The sequence below is a fragment of the Plenodomus lingam genome, assembly GCF_022343315.1.
Source record: "Plenodomus lingam strain CAN1 chromosome Unknown contig_11, whole genome shotgun sequence".
Taxonomy (NCBI): Eukaryota; Fungi; Ascomycota; class Dothideomycetes; order Pleosporales; family Leptosphaeriaceae; genus Plenodomus; species Plenodomus lingam.
In genome coordinates, this window is record NW_027093929.1 from 1,719,376 (window position 1) to 1,734,159 (window position 14,784).

At 48.3% G+C, this 14,784-nt stretch overlaps 8 protein-coding genes across 8 annotated transcripts; 3 read left to right on the forward strand and 5 right to left on the reverse strand.

Annotated features, from left to right (window-relative positions):
• Positions 1 to 263: 263 nt before the first annotated feature.
• On the reverse strand, positions 264 to 500 carry IAQ61_000976 (uncharacterized protein; the record flags this gene model as incomplete). The annotated part of the gene is made up of 1 exon (XM_066094906.1): positions 264 to 500. The coding sequence occupies one exon, from the start codon at positions 498 to 500 to the stop codon at positions 264 to 266; it is 237 nt and encodes a 78-aa protein (XP_065955214.1).
• Positions 501 to 1,742: 1,242 nt separating this feature from the next.
• On the forward strand, positions 1,743 to 4,011 carry IAQ61_000977 (uncharacterized protein; the record flags this gene model as incomplete). Its single annotated transcript, XM_066094907.1, has 5 exons — positions 1,743 to 2,194; positions 2,292 to 2,966; positions 3,015 to 3,470; positions 3,519 to 3,644; positions 3,699 to 4,011. The coding sequence occupies 5 exons, from the start codon at positions 1,743 to 1,745 to the stop codon at positions 4,009 to 4,011; spliced, it is 2,022 nt and encodes a 673-aa protein (XP_065955215.1).
• A 659-nt stretch (positions 4,012 to 4,670) lies between these two features.
• On the forward strand, positions 4,671 to 5,996 carry IAQ61_000978 (uncharacterized protein; the record flags this gene model as incomplete). Its single annotated transcript, XM_066094908.1, has 4 exons — positions 4,671 to 4,684; positions 4,733 to 4,809; positions 4,973 to 5,490; positions 5,541 to 5,996. 4 exons carry the CDS (start codon positions 4,671 to 4,673, stop codon positions 5,994 to 5,996), a joined length of 1,065 nt encoding a protein of 354 aa, XP_065955216.1.
• Positions 5,997 to 7,935: 1,939 nt separating this feature from the next.
• On the reverse strand, positions 7,936 to 8,289 carry IAQ61_000979 (uncharacterized protein; the record flags this gene model as incomplete). The annotated part of the gene is made up of 2 exons (XM_066094909.1): positions 7,936 to 8,199; positions 8,254 to 8,289. The coding sequence occupies 2 exons, from the start codon at positions 8,287 to 8,289 to the stop codon at positions 7,936 to 7,938; spliced, it is 300 nt and encodes a 99-aa protein (XP_065955217.1).
• Positions 8,290 to 8,781: 492 nt separating this feature from the next.
• IAQ61_000980 (uncharacterized protein) lies at positions 8,782 to 9,358 on the reverse strand (the record flags this gene model as incomplete). The annotated part of the gene is made up of 4 exons (XM_066094910.1): positions 8,782 to 8,888; positions 8,944 to 8,977; positions 9,025 to 9,159; positions 9,215 to 9,358. The coding sequence occupies 4 exons, from the start codon at positions 9,356 to 9,358 to the stop codon at positions 8,782 to 8,784; spliced, it is 420 nt and encodes a 139-aa protein (XP_065955218.1).
• A 207-nt stretch (positions 9,359 to 9,565) lies between these two features.
• Positions 9,566 to 9,835, reverse strand: IAQ61_000981 (uncharacterized protein; the record flags this gene model as incomplete). Its single annotated transcript, XM_066094911.1, has 1 exon — positions 9,566 to 9,835. One exon carries the CDS (start codon positions 9,833 to 9,835, stop codon positions 9,566 to 9,568), a length of 270 nt encoding a protein of 89 aa, XP_065955219.1.
• Positions 9,836 to 9,902: 67 nt separating this feature from the next.
• IAQ61_000982 (uncharacterized protein) lies at positions 9,903 to 12,008 on the forward strand (the record flags this gene model as incomplete). The annotated part of the gene is given in 6 exon segments (XM_066094912.1): positions 9,903 to 10,028; positions 10,070 to 10,146; positions 10,163 to 10,224; positions 10,409 to 11,415; positions 11,469 to 11,721; positions 11,782 to 12,008. Coding segments are annotated over 6 exon segments (1,752 nt in total), but the record flags the coding sequence as incomplete, so codon positions are not given.
• A 591-nt stretch (positions 12,009 to 12,599) lies between these two features.
• On the reverse strand, positions 12,600 to 13,051 carry IAQ61_000983 (uncharacterized protein; the record flags this gene model as incomplete). The annotated part of the gene is made up of 2 exons (XM_066094913.1): positions 12,882 to 13,051; positions 12,600 to 12,706 (listed from the first exon to the last, which is right to left on the reverse strand). Exons 1-2 carry the CDS (start codon positions 13,033 to 13,035, stop codon positions 12,600 to 12,602), a joined length of 261 nt encoding a protein of 86 aa, XP_065955221.1. The 5' UTR covers positions 13,036 to 13,051.
• Positions 13,052 to 14,784: the final 1,733 nt, after the last annotated feature.

Genomic DNA, 14,784 nt, shown 5'->3' on the forward strand with positions numbered 1-14,784 from the left:
TCAACACGTTGGGTAGACAAGGCCCTTGAACGTCGACCTTCACCCAAGAGGGCTAACTGAAAGGATTATTGGAGGAGCGTTACTGTTGAGCTATAGAAATCATATTAGCAACAAACTCAGTTGTATGCACGGCGTGAAGTCTAGTGACAGACTACGTAGGACCCCGGGCAAGAGCAAAGGCGGATTGAGCGGGAGGGCGTAGATCGAGCTCCTACAAGATCACTACATTGCACAAAAAGTATGCGATTCACCGAGTCATGGGTTCATTGATACTCTACGAATCGCATTAGCCCACCAGATTGACATAGTTGCCGGAGGTCCGTCCAAACCCCTCCGCTGTGCGCTGTACTGTACATAGGGTCAGCATCAGTAGGAGAGGCATTTTCGTCCTTCCAGAAGCCTGCAATACGGCGCTTGGCCGTCCGTACAGGGCAGTAGAGCGGCATTGACCAAAAGGAACGTGCAGTACGCGAGGCCTTCTGGCCGATAATAGCAATCATGATGATGACAAGGGAGTAAAGTGGGGGGTCCACTCAGCCCGGCATCCATGATCCCTCCTCTGTAGGTATTGTACATACATACAGTACCTATCCCGAAGACGCACGAGGACCGAAGTGGAGCCTGACCATACGCGACCTAAATTTCGGGGCAAAGTTTCTGTGAATGAGGTGGCGCATCTTTGCGCCGAGAGGGTGGCCGCATTGTGGAGAAGGATGACAGACAGGAGGCTGAGATGACAGGGTCCATGGGCCGGTGGACCGTGCGCACCAATACTCGCCGTATTAGCTCGTTTGGACACTTTCATCCGGTATAGCTTTTAGCCTAACGTGCATCCCACTCCTACGCTTCCAATATCGTTTCATCTACTACCGCTGTCCATCCTAGTCTCTTTCCACGACTCGCGCCACGCCATACAGCAGCCGCATACATTGGCTGCGACAGAGCGAAACTACGGGCCGACATGTACTTGCACACCTACCTACCTGCCAGTACCTACCCATGGACCTGCTGGAAGACACAGGCCGCGTCGAAGTCGAGTATTCTCTCCTATTTTGCGTCCCTCCCTAGTCTAGTCTACGGTCGCAGTGGCTTCAGTGGCTTTGTCACGCCTAGCATGTGTTCTGGGCCTGAGGCTTGCGAACCTAGCTACCGCCCTTCTTTGGGAAATCTTGGTACCCATACGGAGGTAGGCCTTGGGTATCTTGGGCTCTTACGGTACCGGTAACTGTGCTTGAGTAAATCCAAGTTCCAAGTCAGCCCCGTCACTATGTAGATAGTGTACTACTTTGTAGATTGCTGACATATCCCGTATCACGTGGTCACAGCTTCAATGTCATGACGTTATGAGCGTCTAGATTCGCTAAGTATAGTGCTGGCTCTGTCCTGCTATCTTTCATCAGACGTCTATCCAGAGAGCGGGAGGGATAGCAGCCATACGATGAAGTACCTACATCTGCGACGCCACCCTGTGTGAACTAAAGTCTTACGCGTATATAAAACATGCGATATGAGGCTACACGGGCTGAAAATCGATAGTCCCATGGGTGATGGATCGTAACCAGGCGTCTAATAGTCTAATCTCCCTCAGTGGCTGACTAGACGGCTTGGATCCTCTACCGGGATTCTTTATTAAGATCTTTGAACCGTCCCAGATTTACAATCGTTACGCATTCGCTTCTTGCTCTACAATGGCGTCTTCGTCCTCGTCTTTTTTTCCGCTGCGAGCATGCATACTATCGTGTATGCTTCTCCTATTGCCTGGAGCTTCAGCATACGTTGGTGGCGCGACTGTGTCGAGCACCATTCTTATCTTCGCACGCGACACAACTTCTGCTGAAAACAGTGCTGCACTTGGACTCCGTGGCTATGGCATTCCTTACGAGATCGCCCTTGTCCCGCAATCTGGCGTTGCGAACATTCCGCTCCTGAACTCTTCCGCCACCCATGGCAACTATGGTGGAATAGTCATGGTTAGCGAAGTGGGCTACAATTTCGACAATCTATACTTGAGCGCACTTGAGACGACACAATGGAACGAACTATTTACCTACCAGTCGAATTTTGGTGTACGAATGGTCCGTCTTGACGTTTACCCCACACCCGAGTTTGGTGTGACCAGCTTGGGAGGCAACGTGAATGAGGAGCCTGTCATGTTCACCAATACATCGAGCTTCCCTACCGCAAATCTAAAAACGTGAGTGTCACCATTTTTCTGGTATTGAAAGATACCCCTGACACTACCCAATCCCTTTAAAGGAGAGCTCCAGATACAGAGTTAACAACGACCTCAGCAACGTCGGTATCAGTACAGCGAACATCTTTCACACACCTGCGGCCATCACAAATTCGTCAATGACATGGGAGATAGCCAAGTTCTCAGGCGCGGGCACTGCAGCCGTCATCAATCAGATCGGTGATCGTCAGCAAATGGTGTGGTTTATGCCGTTTGCGTTAGACTGGGCAGCTTCGAGTAACATCATCCAACATTCCTGGATCACCTGGGTCACGAGGGGGCTCTTTGTGGGTTTCAGGAGAATATATCTGAGTACCCAGGTCGATGACATGTTCCTGGAAACAGAGCTGTACCGTCCACAAGGTCAGAGCTATCGTTGCAAGCCGGAGGATTTATCCTTTCACGTCAAATGGCAGGCGGAGTTGAACGCAAAGATGCCCCAAGGTTCAGAATACTTCCTTGAAATTGGTCACAATGGTAATGGCGACATCGAAGCTGCCGTTGAAACTACTGCAGGCGACAGTGCCTGCAGGCCAAGCAGTGGCATTGAGTACGCAGATCAGCCAGATGGTAATCCTGAGTACACCAAGCCGCCAGGAACGGGAACGAATATCTGGCCGGCAACGCCTACAAAATATAGCTGGAGTCTCGAGTGTGCGAAACTTGACGCACTACAGAATTGGTTTGCAGTAGAGCAACAGCGGGATGCCTTCGCACATTTGTCGCATACATTGTGAGCAAGTTCCAGCCCTCAATAACCGACGATGACTAATTTTTGTAGCACTCACGCTGACTTGACCAATACCACTTACTCTGATACCTCCAAGGAAATCTCCTTCAATCAAGCATGGCTGAAGCAGGTCGGTCTTGATGCTGCCCTGCGATACAGTCCAAAGGGACTTATACCGCCCGCTATAACCGGTCTTTACAATGCCGATGCCATTCGAGCATGGATGGACAATGGCATCTTCAATGTGGTTGGAGACAATACGCGTCCAAAGTTACGCAATCCACAGAACACATTCTGGCCATTGACCACTACTGTAGAAGGCAATGGACATGCCGGGCTTAATGTGATGCCCCGATGGGCCACAGTCATCTACTACAACTGCGATCTACCAGCATGCACCTTGCAAGAATGGATTGATACATCTGCTGGTAGTGGTACATTTGATGACCTTCTTGCCAACGCGAGGGACACTGCGATTCGAAATCTGATGGGGCTTCACTGGGATCCGTACGTTATGCCGGTTTCTAGTCATAACTTCTGCTAACGGGTGTATAGATACATGTTCCATCAAGCGAATATGCGTGTCAATGACGTTCCCGCAACCACCATAAACGGCGTACGTGGACAATACTCCCTGCTCATGTCTTGGGTAGAGGTCATCACAGCGGAAATGATGAAATAGTACGTGACGGATGCGCCAACAATATTCTCTTGCTGTGCACTAACATGCTGTAGCACCACGTGGCCATTTAAGACTCTGAAGCACGACGATATCGCCCAACAGTTCGTCAACCGCCAAGTACGCGATCTTTGCCGACCTAGCATGACATGGACGACATCCGCCGATGGCGCTAGGATTGAGAGCGTGAATGTATATACGGCGGGCGGTAACCAGTGCGCGACTCCGATTCCAATCACTATTCCGTGCAACGTGGATTCTACCACTGGTGCAACAATGGAGCAGCTCGGTAGCGACCCTTTGACGCTTTGGGTGACTATGAGTGGTGCAAGTCGGTTGTACAAGCTCTCTAAAGCTATCACATTGTAATACACCCATGCATCTTGGGGCTAAATTTTGCTTCGCTTCGATTGCGTTCTCGGAGTACTTGGTTGAAAAATTTCAGGGGGAATTCACAAATACTCAGTCAAACCGATCTACTGATCCACATCGTAACCAAACTCTCCTTTTATTTTTATCGTTGAAAGGTGGGAACTACCTCGTGTCCATCCAGGATATGATCGGAAATGCTAACCTGCCGCATCGCGACGCTGCTGTGTAATTTGGATAAATACCCACAACCAACCTACTGGGATTCCCATGTACATTACACCCCTAGGCAGGATTTGATGGTGCATGCAGAATCTTCACGCCCAGATCCCTTCCACCAGCCTTTTCCAAGCCCAAAAGCCTTGCGGGCTGACATTTTGCTGTGCATATGCACGCTCGTCCTTTGAACCCTCTGAAAGTGAAGGCTGCACCACATTTCCACCAATTGCTTACTGCCTCAACAGTTCAGCTATCGGCACGACTCAGTCTTCAGATACGCAGGATTCCCGCCCGCGGTAACGACATCGCGCCGTTCGGTCCGCTACCCCTGTGGGCGCCACAACCGCACTAGCCCGTGCGTGGCGCTACGCTCGGTCGGGCGTTTCCAACCCTGGTAATACGAAGTGTATATTGACTACATGGGTTGTTACTTGTTGCCCATGCAGGGAAAAAGGTTTGTTGGATAAGCGCGGTTCTTCCATGGGGCTACTGACCTCATTAGACTTGAAATAGCTACAGGATCGAGAGGATCCATTCCAGACTTTTGGGCAAGTCTTACTCCACCGACCTTTTGCCTTCGTAAACAACTACAAGCCTTACGATTACTGCTACCTGCCTCTCCCTCCTTCCCGCATACCAAGCACTTGTGTCGGAGCATTCCTTTCTAGATCCTGGCTTGTCGACATGTCAGACAAATTGACGTCACGTCAGCCGTGGTCTCTCCGGCGCAAACTCCTCATAGGGGGTGGTATTGCACTCGGCCTACTTGCACTCGCACTCGGCTTGGGATTAGGCCTCGGACTGGGCGGCAGCGACGACGACGACGAGGGCTCAGAGACACCTACACTTTCACCGCTGCCATCACCAAATGCCCCATCACTGTGGAGACCAAGAGTGAACCAGACGTGGCAGATCATCCTCTCTCATCCTCCTGTCATCTCAGATAGCGACACTACCACGACGCCAGATGTAGATATCTTTGACATCGATCTGTTTGATACCCCAACAGAGACAATCCAACGCCTGCATGAATTGGGAAAGAAAGTGATCTGTTATTTCAGCGCTGGAAGCTACGAGGAGTGGCGATCAGATGCTGGCGAATTCAAAGCCGATGACATGGGCAAGGAGCTTGATGGTTGGCCTGGCGAAAAATGGTTGCGACTGGGCAGCGACAATGTGCGTAGAATCATGAAAGAGCGAGTCGATCTGGCGAGAAGCAAAGGCTGTGATGCTGTGGATCCCGACAATGTCGATGGCTATGTAAGTCAAACTAGCCTACTTGGGCGTTGGAGTGCTAATTGGACTGCTAGCAAAACGACAACGGGCTTTCTCTCACACAGCAAGATAGCATATCATACATGGCCTATCTCTCTTCAATCACTGCGCCTTTGAACTTGACGCTTGGTCTCAAGAACGCAGGCGACATCATATCCGCCGTGCTACCAATTGTGCAATTCTCGGTCAATGAGCAGTGCCTTCAGTACAAAGAGTGCAATAAGTTCCAAGCCTTCATCGCCGCAGACAAGCCTGTATTTCACATCGAATACCCAGACGGCGCTGGCGAGGGCGAGTCGGCAACAAGAGGTCTAAGCCAGAACACTATGAGGTCACATTGCTCGAGTAACGGAGATGCCGAGGGAAGTCAAGGATTCAGCACAGTACTCAAGAAGATGAATCTAGATGGGTGGGTAGAGTATTGCGACGGCAACGTACAGACCAGCGCTGTGAATCAGAACACCGGGCACGAGATGATGCGGAGGACGTAAACCACCATTCTTAATCGGTCTAATCGCACCCTACCCTCCTCGTGAAGAATACGATCCCTACAAGTGTGCGCACAATCTGCATTCTCCCGGACCCACCGCTTTACCAGGCGGCGGACCAGCCTCGCAATCTGCGCAAAAGGCCATGAGAACATCAACTACTTCAAAAGCCTTACGCAAGCCCTATCGAAGATTTCAGCCGTAAACGAGAACACGCAGACACGGCATTCCTCCCGTGTCAGGAGATTTATTGTCCGGCTGTTATGGGGCTGTTTGGTTTGCTCGGGTTCGCTCGCTTTTACCAAGCGAGATTCTGGAAAAGTGTGGGGTGCATGATTGAGGCTGTCAAGCATTTCCATATGAGCTGACGAAGCCCAATCAAGTAATGCCGGCCATAATAATGAGCATATTCTTTTTCAAATATAATGTATAGTACGGCACTTGCGGTATTGAATCAGTCCACGATGGTGTTTTCACCTTCCTGGTTGGAAGTCGTATGCTGTGTTAAGCCCCTGAATTTCTTATGCCATGTAGCAGAAAAGATCCGCAATGCTCCGAGGGCAGTCTATTGACTCTATCCTTGAAGTCAGCTCAAGTTGGGTACCCTAACCCAAAACATTCGTGTTGTGAAACGATAAAATCTGACGCTCGGTCGCCGGCGCCATCCATGTCCAAGTCTGGGGAAACCTTGTACAATCATGTGTGCCCCTCGAGGTCTGTTCTTACCCCAGGGGGCTGACATGGTTGGCCTTAGCCAGCTGGCGATTCAGTGACTGGTGGAATTGCTTTCTGGAACGCTACCACAGTCCGATGCAAGCCTCGTCTTGCTAGCACATTGCAAAGCGAAAGCGAGCCCACCGGTTATTTTCAGCACGTCATAGGTCTACAATGTGCGCAGGGCTTTTCAAGAACAAGTACCAGCGTGCACAATGTTAGCGCTGACAATCACATTGTTCAAGTCTTCAAGACAGAGTTGAACCACCCTGTAACATAGCGGTGGCCTGGTTGGACATGATGACTGCGCCGCCCAGAGACAGCAACAGCCAGCCGCCACTTGCACTCGACGCGGGCGGTAAGAGTGCGGCAAAAGTGGATCCTTTTCGACTTGGCGCCCCTGGTACAAAATTGGAGATCCCCTCGGCGAGATGCGTCTATTCGGCATCACCACACGATTAGTGCGGCGACTAGACGGTACCAACGGCACTATTTGACCAAAACTACAAAAAGACTTTGACTTTTCCAATGAATCTGTGCATAAGAGCTTCTAAGTATAGACGAGCAGCACAGATGATTACAGCCTTCACTCGCTGAGATGGGAAGGTGTGATTGCTGTCACATTCGATCCCATAATCCATCAGTGAAGTTGGTAGCCAAGCAACGTGGAGGTTTCCTGGAAAAGCCACAACGTGGTGCACAATCGTACCAACGCATCGGTTGTATACTATTGCAGTAGCATTGGCCTGAGCAATACAGTGCGCTGTCAAACACGAGTCATGACAGTGCTCGTGGCAAGATACGCGATCAGGTACCCACTCATTAACACGGAGCTCTCCGTCACCGAAATCCTTACACGTTTACCAGCATATTCGAAAAAAAAAAAGGAATTCCAGTGCCCAAGCAGAATCAGAAATGAATAGTGTCAATCATATCACAGCACTGCCCCTTGAAAGAGACTCACGTAAGGCTTACGAAACTTCCGAGTGTTTTACATTCTGTGCGGGCAATAAATCACCGCATTCACACCACTGCATACGAATCAGTTCACTTTCTGAGGGTGGAATCATAATGGTATTTGCATGTGTTTAGTTTTCCCGCGATCGAACTCAGCTGTGCCTTCGGTTTTAGGCTGGCTGTGAGGAGTAAAAGTACGTGATGACGCACTCCAACCCCCTACTCAACAAGACGACAGCTTACGTAGTGGACCTGTACGCTCGTGCAAGCTTCATGCCCACGGAAGGTCGTGGCTTAGTGTGTCCAAGGCGGAGATTCCGCGGCGTTTAATCACACTCTGCGCCGTAGGCGCTAAAGCAGGGTCGAGCCCATGATGTGATCGGATCCCTGGACCCATAGTGCAGAGAACTGACAGGGGTATACATCGGGATGCGAAGCTATCGTCGATTGAGGATCGATGAGAGACGGTAGGATTGTGGGCCATGTTTGAAAAGCGGCTGGCGAAACATGAGAAATATTGAAACTTGTATCTCATCTGCCACAGGTTTTCAGGCGCTGAGCCGTCCTGGATGTGATAGTTGCAACTTACGCGCCGAGATGAGAAGTAAGTAGAATGTACGTGCATAACTAGTCCGCTGACAAGAGCTTCACATCTTGATCCGGGATGGTGGTGCAAGACTTGACCCCTCGCCAGATCTACCGCCTAAAAGTGGTGCGACTTTAGTGTGAAAAGGAGGCTAGGGTTTGGTAGGCTGGAACATATATAGAGCCTTGTAGAGCAATGTGCTCAAGGATTGCTGCTTGCACGGCGACGTGCTCTGTTCTTGGGCCTACCCACCCGACGGACTCGCGGTCCGTTCGCATCGTGGCGATCATTTCTGACAGGATCTTGCCATTGCACACAGTCCAGTGGCCATGTCACTGAATCCCTTCGGCCCCGGTGTCAAATTTGATGATGCCTTTTGATTGGACCGAGCTTGCTACTGCTACTGCGGTATCTTGCACCCGGAGACACAATTTGGCGTCCGAGATACTGCTGATGGGAAAAAAGAATCCTGTGTGAAAAAGTCGATTGGGCTGGAATTCGGTAAATGCAGGGCTTTTCTCATCATAAACGCTAAAGCGGGTGTTGTAACCATGATCCTGGAATGTGCTTGTCCTGACCCTCAATGTGCTCATAATGGATTAAACAAGTGGACCAAACTATCGCGAATGAAAAGAGCACTGCGTCGAATTCAGTATAGGATGCATTTCCTGCAATCCACACACACTGGCCTACGGCTAAGAGTTGCCGTACCATCAAATCCAGTTCGCTGGTGGTCAGGTTACGACTAATGCAAGTCTTTCAGTATCGTATGACTTTGCTGTGGTAGCAAGCGCCACTCCCTCCTTCACTCAATTCGAAAAGGAATTCTTGAAGATATGACGGTAAGACTAGCCCTGCGAAGATGGCGATGTCGAAGTCTAAGATTCCGGAAGAACCCAGGATTGTGAACTGCAATGTACGGTTAGCATTCCAAACTGACAACTGCCGAGATGAGATCGCCCACGAATTGCTGCGTGAGAGCGGCGTGCCGGCTCTTTGGTAGAAGCAGCAAGTTATGCAGTATGCAGTGGCTTTGACAAGGATAATATAGGGTTCGAACAGGCAAAGGCTCCTCAAGACCGTCCAGCTCAAGCTGACAAAAGCTCATTGACCAACGTAGCCACCCTTTAGCCCGGTGCTATTTTGGTTGACTTGTGAAATACTTTGCAAGTACAAATCACACTGTTGAGATTATTGCGTAGGAGTTTCATCAACAAAATTGCCTTTCAGAGCCAATGCAGGGTCGTATCCGCCCAAGAAGCTACAGGTGTCAGCATAGCTGATGACCGGCCCGAGTGTTGCTAGCAGAATGCACCTATGCGTAGGTATGAATATCGTCGTTTTCTGCGCTGATATTCCTGATACACCACGTGGTAGATACATAGCCAATAGTCCGCACATTATGGAACGTGTTGAGCATTTCGATGATTTCTGAACACTCTTCATTTGGCAAAGCGCCAAATCTACGGAGGCTCTGAGTGTTCAGGATTGTAGTGAATTGCATGTGAGGATGTGAGGATACCCTAGCACAGTGAGACTGAGGTTCCACATGGATCGTGCTTGTACCGGGGCGTGAGACGTACATCTCGTAGAACGGGTTCCATGCGCCGAGTGCGGGATAGTCATAGAACGGGACTAATACTGATGCAGTTGTAGCGTTTGCTACAGCATTTGGTGCCGGCAGGCAAAGCGTATTCGGAATCAAATGCGGCTGTACGCAGGCAGACGCCGAGAGGCCACAGAACCACTTGGAATGGACGTTTCACTTCGACAGCAATGTGTGTCAGGGAGAGTAGACCATTTCGAATACATTGTATAGCAAATGACGAAGTATGCCTCGTGGGCAGGGCACGCTGGAAAACCTGCAGTCGCTATATCAACACCCGAGAAGTCTGGGTACGCGGCATTACAGTCCTCACGGAAATGTGGGTGGCCGTGTGGCAGTTCAAATTGGACAGGGATCTTTAGCGATGCGTGAGTATATTCCAAAGTGCTCGGACCTGACGAGACTCCGGACTGAATGAATCGGGAACAGGAGGCTGGATCATGCCAAGATGATAAACAATATTGTGCGCTACAGGTAAAAGTCTTGCAAGAAGTGAATGTTGCCTGATCTGGCATAGGGCTGTGTAAGCTCTCATAACCTTGATATATATAGAAGAATTTTCTGCATACCTCTCAGTGGTCTCAGAACACCAGGAAAGAATCTGCTTCACTCCGTCGCCACCATACACAATGGAAGCATCTTTACATCCTGGTTCGGCATCGACTCCATGTTCCGCCTTTTCAATGTCGCCATCTGCAACGCCTGAGGCAGTCAACACACCAGAAACACAAAGATCGGTTCTCTTCGATGATGATGTGGCCGCAGATCCACTCGATATTGGTGAAGGCGATTCGAAATTCATTATGGTAGTGGGTGGTCTCGGGTATATCGGGTCGCACACGGTGCTGGAGCTGCTGAAGGAAGGATACAACGTCCTAGTCATCGACAATCTCAGTAATTCATATGAGAACGTCCTGGATCGAATTAGAATTCTGGCCAATGAATGCCTTTCGAAGCAGGGAAAGCCAATGCCAGACCTTCGGTTCCGGCAACTCGACTATCGCAGTGCGCTCATGCGATCCGTTCTGAAAGAATATTCAACATCCATGGTCGAGAGTAGAGCGGCAACCGCACTTAAGGGCTTTCCGTATTCTAATTTCCATCGAACAGATTCCGGTATCGACATGGCCATGGACGATAGACAAGAGGCTCCTACGCAGAGTCGATCCAGAATTTCGGGCGTCATTCACTTTGCTGCTTACAAATCAGTGGAGGAAAGCATCCGACAACCATTGCGGTATTATAACAACAATGTGTGTGGCCTGGTGGACTTCCTCAGCCTGCTTGAAGAATTCGGTATCAAGAATTTCGTGTTTTCATCATCCGCTACTGTTTACGGAGAGGGCGCAAACTGTGGAGTACCTCTTCGCGAAGAACTGTGCGTCCACCATCCGGAATCGTACTTGGATGATGATGGACGCGAGAAGACTGTGCTTCCTGGCGTGCTGGGCCTCACGTCGCCATACGGGCGGTCCAAATTCATGTGCGAGTCTATTCTCGCCGATCTGGCATATTCGGATCCCAGCTGGGCTATAACTGCCCTGCGTTACTTTAATCCGGTGAGTACTGGTTGGGGTGTTAGATGAATGCTGCATCTAATCCGTCTTTGTAGGTTGGTTGCCATGAGTCAGGAATACTGGGTGAAGATCCGCGTCAAAAGCCCAGCAATTTGATCCCAGTCATTGCGACTGTTTTAACAGGAGCGAAGCCTACGTTGGAGATTTACGGCACTGATTGGGACACCCCGGATGGGACGGCTGTGAGGGATTTCATACATGTGGTTGACCTAGCACGGGGCCATGTCGCAGCTCTATCAGCTTCCTCATCTGGTCGAACCAAAAGTCCTTTCCGCACTTATAACTTGGGTAAGTTACGTCCGGTTATATTCGACAGAAGAATCATGAGCTCTGGCTAACGAACCACAGGAACCGGTCGGGGTCACACAGTCCGAGAAGTACTTCAAAGTCTGGAGAAGACCAGTCAACGGACTATTCCAGCTCGTGAGGTTGGACGAAGGGCAGGAGATGTCGGCTTCTGTGTAGCCGAAGTTCAACGTGCAGAGGTCGAATTACAGTGGCGAGCGGAGCGTTCCCTCGACGACTGCTCGGTTGATGTCTGGAATTTCACCAAAGCTCGGTGCCCACAGGAATGAGGCTCCGTAGTTTTAGTGGGGAGTATGACGGTGGATACTTTCTGGATACATTCTAATTTCTTCGGTGGCGTTCGGGTTCCTCATCGACGATTGTCCCAAGGTTTTCACCATTAGTAATCTGGCGTCAGGGTTGCAAAAACGTTAGCGAGTCTAGGAGCGTGTGTTTTGCTCCTACAGGTAGACTATCGCCCATCAGGAAAACAGGGCATATAATGAGATGAAATGGATTGCATTGTGTTATCGAGTGCGTACCTGTTGCGAAACTGTAGCTTGCGATGTTACGATGAGTGCTAAACGTCTATTGATGTTTAGCGGGATGCCTGACAGGCTTTGGTCCATTTCGAGTGGCATCAACGTAGGCATGGCGATCATAAGTTCCTTCAAGGGCGCCTCTCATCTTGATCACCAGCCGACAGATTACTCATCCCCTACAAGGCTGACGAGATTGATATTTTGTCCAGGAGAATCTCGAATTGGAAAAAAAAATAGCCTACGTTCTATCGTGAGAAGGTTCGAAGCCCAACAGCGGATCTCCCTCCTTATCAACTATGATGTAAATACTTCGGCCCATAGCTCTGGATCCTGACCAATTTAGATGATTTCGATATCTGCTGTGAGGTGAAGGACGCGGATGGGCTGCTGGCATGGTAGCTGATAAGACAAAGTCGAGCCAAGACCAGCCTGCATCGAGCCAATAGCTTCAAGAGTTTCAGATGTGGCTGCCATGGCATGCAAGCTCTGCTCTTTTCAAAGCTTGCTGGACAGTGGGCGTGGATGAGTGGCGGAGGCGCCGTATCGCATCTCAGCTGCGCCCGTTTCAATCCAATCTGTGAGAGCAGCCAGTAAAGGGAGACCGACAAACTTCGGACAAACCACGGAAGCAATGAAGACGCGTCCTGCGAAAGAGCAAGCGGGAGGCGTTGCTCGCTAGAGTCCGGTCTTCCGATTTGCTCGTTGGCGTTTCAGAGGCGGTACAACCAAAGGCCAACTCTCGACGGTGTGGTAGCGCAAAGGCTTGACCGACCATTTCCACAGCGCGACGACTCGCTCAGGTTGCACTGACTGAGGGCGGAAACGGAGGGGCCGGCTCAGCACAAAGACGACATGACCGCAAACATCAGGACTTGGATGTGTTTGGATGGCATCGAGAAAGTGATTGGAGGAGGCGGGTGCGGAAATCCTGTGGCGATCACCCCGTCCCTTGGACAGCGCTAACGTGATCCACCACCGAGCGCCCACCCCCACCGAGCGCCCACCAACACCAAAATCCACCACCCACTAAATAAGGATATTGCGCCACCCACAATAGCTATTATTACAAGATTTCTTAGAGTCGCGATTATTAGATCTATTAGAGTAGATTAAATATTTTAGATTATATAAGCAGCTTTTTAGGGGGTCTAATTAGGCGCCTACGCTGTAAAGTTGCCTCTACTACTATATCCTCTTCTACTAGCTCCTTATTAACCACCTTAGCTAGTATAATAGTAGGAGGCTTAAGGATTTGCCTTTTACCTATTTAGGACGTTTTAATATTATTTTAGAGTTACTTTTCTAGTTGCTTAGTAGTTTTCTGCTTATTATATATAGTAGCTTTTTAGGCAGCTTTCTCCTCCTACTCCTTCTTAGTAATTACTTAATTTAGGCGACGCTCCTCTATAAGTTAAGCTTTAGTAAGCTTCTATTACTTATAAAGCTTAATTACCTTGCTTTTTTAGTGTTATAGCTCCTGTTCTTTAAGGTTCTTTTACTTCTAGAGCTTAAACGCTTGCTCTACCTTTAATAGTAAAATAAATTAGGCACTACTACTATAATTATTATTAGGGGGTAATAATAGAGGTTTACTACGCTTCCTATACTTCTTCTTATTAGCTAGGGTAGCCCTTAGGTGTTTATTTTTGTGGTTAAGTAGAGTATTTCTTACTAATATAGTATAGATTATCTAGCTAAGCTTCTTTAACTATTTATTATAGATATTAATTATAGTATTATAGAGTAACTACTCTATCTTTCTCTAATTACTTATACTTAATATTAAGGTTATACTATTACTTAAAGAAGGCTAGTTACTATTATTTATAGGTGCTTTAAACCTTAAAAGGATAATATTAGGGTTAAGTAGTAAGATACCTATTACTTTAAAAGCTATTAATATTAGCTTTTCCTTAAAGGTATTACTCTATATAGTATTAAATAACTAGTAGAAATCCCTCTTAATAATGCTTATAAGCCCTTAGGAGCTATCTAGAAAACTAGATAGTTAAGCTTTATATAAAGCTGCAAAGGGAGTAAATACTATAATATTAAGTAGCTAAAGGGTATAAGTGCTATAAGGGGGATATATTATAAGTAGGATCTTATATTTATTATAGTACTTAATAAACTCTATTATTATATAAGATCTATAGCTATTAAGGATAAGGAGCTAGTATAAAGTATAAGCTTTAGCTTTTATCTTGTGATTAAACACCTCCTTAAGCTAGGATACCCCTAGGGTGTAGCTTATCTACCTACTTAGTAATCCTATAAAGAAAGCTTAGTATTATAATAGGTTAAAATCTTGTAACTAGGTATCCTATAGAGCTCTAGATTAGGACTAATAAATAAGGGTAGGGGTAAGAGCAGTACTATTAGCACATATGCAAGCTATAGTAGTAATCCACTCCCTATTACTATCCTAGAGTATAGCTCTAATCTTTCTCTACTTATAGGCGCTCTTATTAAATATATATTTAGTTTTTAATAGTACTCTAATAAGAAAACCCTTCTTATCTAT